Genomic DNA, 4,832 nt, shown 5'->3' on the forward strand with positions numbered 1-4,832 from the left:
CAAGTTCTGGGATTAAAGGTTTGTACCACTACGCCTGGCTAAATGTAGTTGAAACACTTTAAATTTTTGTTTGTTTTGGTGCTGGGGATCGAACTGGTCCTTGTGCTTGTGAGGCAGGTGGCAGAACCACTGAACTAAATCCCAAGCCCTCCCTGGAGCATTTTAATTTTAAATAAATGAAAACAGAGACCAAGGAGGAAAAAAAACCACCTGGAAATAAATTTACAATAAAGAAATGCAGGCATAGTGAGACCACTGTGAGTCAGACTATATATGGGGGCAGGTAGTAGCAGAGAGGACCACCGGTACCTCTCAGATCATCTCGTGGGTCCATTTTCACTGCATCATCAAAGATCAGTGCCCTCAACTGGGCCTCAGGCCAATGTCAAGGGCTCTCTCTCTCTCTCTCATGCTGACAGAGGATGGGCAGTTGAGAAGTTTGGTGGGAGCTCAGACCTGCCAGTGAGTGTATATATCTAAGGGATTTGACCTGAATGTTCCCAACTGTCTGCCCGATGAGGAAGAAGCACATATGAATAATTAACAGCATTGCAGTCTTTACTGGAGAGCTGTCAGCCCTGCCAAGCCTGCAAGTGTGCAAAACAAAGAAGTAATTGCCCTACAGCATGACAGAGGCAAGAGTGTCTCAACTCCTCTCTGGCCCTACTGTCTCCAGTTGGCACTATCTGAGTCTATTTCCCCATTTGTCTTCTTCTTTTAAGAAGAGTGATTCCATCCCTACCCAGGGACATTGCAAACTGCTTAGGACCAAGGTCTGTGGCTGGAAATCAAGCCTGGTGGATGAGCACATGACCTTGGAGAATCACAGAATCTAAAAAAAAATGCAGCCAGGCTTCCCCAAAAAGCTAGTTTTTCAGTTCCCTCATCAGGACTTTATTAGGTCTTTCAAAACAAGGAGACAAATAAGTGAATGTTTTCTCTAGCACAGGGGATCACCACGGACATGGGTTCCAATCCAGGAGAGTCTGGATGCCATGGCTCTGCGTGGCCCAGGTTCACTATGCTGGGAAAATGCTAGTGTTCTTGGCCTGTCTTTAGGCATAAACTCCACAGCAACATGGTCACCTCCCACCCAGAATGCTTTCTCTTCCTCCCAGAGGGCTTTCTCTTCCTCCCAGAGGGCTTCCTCTTCCTCCCAGAGGGACTCTTCATCCTCCCATAGGGCCTTCTCTTCCTTAAGGAGCTCTCTTTCCTCCACCCACAAGGCCTTTTCTTCCTCCCACAGGGCTGTGTCCTCCTGAAGAAGTTTTTGGTCTCTTTCCCATAAAGCATTATCCTCTTTCCAGAAGGCCTTATCGTGCTTCCAGAAGGCAAGGTATTTTTTCCAAAATATTTCTTCTTCTTCCCGGAAAGATTTTTCCATTTCCCAGAAAGTTTTTTCCTCTTTCCAGAAAATTTTCTCCTCTTCCCAGAAAGGTCTCTCCTTTTCCCAAAAATTCAGCATCTTGCCCCGGAAAACATGGATCTTGCGTCTGAAATTGCATATGTCTTCCCTGTTTTCTATTTTCTCATGGAAAATCTTCATCTCTTTCCTAAAAGTCTTTTCCTCTTGCAGCTTGTGGATTAGTTTCTTCTGGCGAATACTGGGTGAGGCCACCATTGAATGGAGGCAATCAAGTCCCATCCATTTGCTCACTTTGAAGGGAAACATCTTCCTAATCAGCCAGCGTGAAAACATGGGTGTGGAGGAGGATAGGGCTCCTGACCAAGTCCTGGTCATATGGTTAAACCCTGTGGGGACACCAGAAAGAACACATCCATGACTATTACAGCCCAAAGGTTAGTGCTTGGTACCATACTTTTGTTCTCCTGTTGATGGTTGTCTGTGAGGGCCAAGCTTTGAGAAACATGCGAGTGGTCATGGGTTTGGGCTGGTCAATACATTCGAGCTCAAGGGTGCTCAAAGCAGAACCTCAGCCAACAAGGACAATGGTTTTAAACCAAGGAATCAGAGCATATGAAGGGGATACATTTCATTTTTAAGTAGGGAAGCATTACAGCCTAATAGGGTTTACTCTTGCTGGTCATTCAGAATTAATTTAAGGTTTTGGCCTTGTCACTTGAGAACTTTTTGTGTCTTCCTTATGGGCCTGCTTATAACAATGCACTCACAAGTGAATGTCCTCTGTTACAAGCAGCTAGGGGAATCTGAGAGTAAGAACCACTGAGCTAGGGGAGTCTGCTTCAGTACAAGAGTCTGTTTTGGCAAAAGAGGTTTAAAGGAAAAAATTTAAAGCAATAAATGTTGATGAAGATGCGGAAGAAGAGAAACCCTCACATGATATCAAATAATGTTGAAAAATATTGAAGATGCCTATGCATCAGCCACTCCCAGATATGGACCTTGAGGAAATTCATGAATTGTGACCAGTATGCCCATATAAGCATCTTCGAGAAGTTTTGTCCATAAGACTTTGAATAGCAACACAGATGAATCATATACACAATGTTGAAAGACAGAATCAGAATCAGGGAATTTCAAAGAATAAAGTTCCAAAACAAGCAAAACTAAATTCTGTTGTTTAGGGAGGTGAACATACCAGGTGAAGGATGCAGTTGCAAGAACTTATGGCAAAGCTGGGGGTTCAGTGGATGGTAATTAGGAGTGCACTTGCAAGGAGCTTCAGAGGGCTGGTAGCATTCTTTTTTCTTTTTCTCTTCTCTTGTGCGGTGGTTGTTTGTGTATCATTACAAAAATGTGTTCACAATCAAATAAGTGGTAATTGAAGAAAGGAAGAGCGGGAGGGAGGGAAGTAGGGAGAGAGCAAGGCAAAGAGAAAGGGAGAGAGAGGAGGACAGAGAGATCTTCAAGCATTGTCATACAGATGTATGAGCTTTTGGATATCAGAACCACAAAAATTCATGTAATTACTAAGCTAGGTGAAGGGATGAGAAAAAAGCCTGGGTGTGGGACAGTGGTTAGAATGCAGGCAGACAAGGGGTGGCATACATGGGCACTAATTTCCATCATGTGCTTCCTAGAAGAAGCTGTCGGTCTGGTCCTGCTCAGTGGATTCATCAGGCACCAGCCTGGAGTCCGTGAGACCATTAGGACATTGTCCTGGCTTCCCCTCTGTTTTTCACTTCTGGCTAGGTAACAGGGAGTGGGAGAGAAGAAAGGACACACAACTGGAGTGTGTGTGTGTGTGTGTGTGTGTGTGTGTGTAGGCACACACACATGAACAGACAGTGGCTATGCTTGGGCAGCTAGTGGTGTCTCTATACCCCCAGTGACACGTTCCATAAACCTGTGGCTCATCCTGTCATCATCAGGCATTTATCAACCATCACGCCCTATCAGTTAAGGCTTCTGACATCTTAGAACCGTGGTCCCCGCTCCATCTCCATCTTGGCCAGTCCAGCCCAGGATGCTTGTTCTTGCCTAATTGATCTCTGTGACATTGAACTTATCAATTCCTGTTCTCCCCTTTGTCTGAAAGCTCCCTAGACTCTCCAGACAGAATTCTCTACCTCCCTGATGCTACCTACCTGCACCCTCCTGTTACTCCTTGTTACACTGGATTAAACCTATGTGTAGATATGTCTTCCTGTAATTTCTGTAACCCAACAACTAATGCATAGATACATGCATCTGTAAAAACAATGTTGCTTAAATTGAGCTGAGTTTAATTAAGTTTTGAAACTTTGATTTCTGTATAGCATATTATGTCTCTTTGAAGAATTTCTCAGAGCTACTGTGTTCTTCACTTCCAGTCCATTTTGCTCTTTCCTCCTGGATGGCCTGGTTGACTTCACTCCATCCACTAATCCTTCAAGATTCAGAGGAGTCACCTTCAGACAGCCTCTCCTGATGTCCCATCACCAAGCTCAGACTCAAATGTTGTCCCTCCTTTCCCTTAGTTCCTACCATCTGGTACAGAATAGACGCTCAGTAAATGCCCACTAAACAAGGAGCAGTTCCCTGGGTTAGAATGTTGGAAACAGTTTTCCTCCAGGAGTTCCACAAGTTACCACTAAATTGTCTTTGAGAAAGAGATAAACTATATACCATGTTAAATATGTAGATACGCATTAGATAAAAAGTTCAACATAAAACAGGCCATGTGTATCTATGTAGATATTAAAACATGAATTGAACATACCTGATCTTCATAGTCACACCTCAAGACTAGGATTTATTTAACATGCTATATAAACTATATAATCTAAAGCCAACAGTCACTTACTGCTTAGCTGTTTCCCATCAGAGCAAGCGCTATAGCCAGCAGAAGGCAGGCAGCCATTGTGATGTCAGACCTTTGGTGATGCGTCCTGATGCCTTTGTGCCCTTTCCCCTTGTCCTCCCACTTCCTCTACTCCTTTAGACCTTTTCTTCCTATTACACAATATCAATTACACATTTTGATCCTTATTTACACTTTTAGTTTCTTACACCAGAGAAACTATTTGGTATTTATATGTGTGTCCTATGAATTTCACTTAAGAGTATGGCCTCAATGTGCATCCACTTATCTATAAATGTCTCTAGTTGCTCACTCTTTATGGCTGAGTAGTACTCCATTTTATTAAAAAAACCCACATCTTATTCAGTCTTCAGTTGATGGACAATTGGGCTGTTTCCAAGTTTTAGCTATTACAAACTGTGCCACTCTAAACATGGGTGTGCATATATCATTGTGGTATGAATCTTTTGATTCTTTTGGAAAGACAACCAGCAGAGGAATAGCTGGGTCAAATGGGACCTCCAGTGCTAGTTCTCTTTCTCTATATATTGATTTCCATAGCGGTTGCACCAGTCTGCACTCCCACCAACAATGGAGAAGGGTTCCTTTCTCCCCACAGCCCCACCA

General features: G+C 43.5%; 1 protein-coding gene across 3 annotated transcripts; it reads right to left on the reverse strand.

Moving 5' to 3' along the window:
- Positions 1-902: 902 nt before the first annotated feature.
- Ccdc70 (coiled-coil domain containing 70) lies at positions 903-4,249 on the reverse strand. Of its 3 annotated transcripts, none has more exons than XM_010636613.1 (2): positions 4,209-4,249; positions 903-1,752 (listed from the first exon to the last, which is right to left on the reverse strand). In XM_010636613.1, exon 2 carries the CDS (start codon positions 1,739-1,741, stop codon positions 941-943), a length of 801 nt encoding a protein of 266 aa, XP_010634915.1. In that variant the 5' UTR covers positions 1,742-1,752; positions 4,209-4,249; the 3' UTR covers positions 903-940. The 3 variants fall into 3 exon arrangements, with proteins under 3 accessions (XP_010634915.1, XP_010634917.1, XP_010634916.1); XM_010636615.1 differs by lacking the exon at positions 4,209-4,249 and adding an exon at positions 4,125-4,198; XM_010636614.1 differs by lacking the exon at positions 4,209-4,249 and adding an exon at positions 2,562-2,605.
- Positions 4,250-4,832: the final 583 nt, after the last annotated feature.

Source organism: Fukomys damarensis, unplaced genomic scaffold, assembly GCF_012274545.1.
Source record: "Fukomys damarensis isolate Sample0158 unplaced genomic scaffold, DMR_v1.0_HiC HiC_scaffold_38, whole genome shotgun sequence".
In the NCBI taxonomy this organism is placed as follows: Eukaryota; Metazoa; Chordata; class Mammalia; order Rodentia; family Bathyergidae; genus Fukomys; species Fukomys damarensis.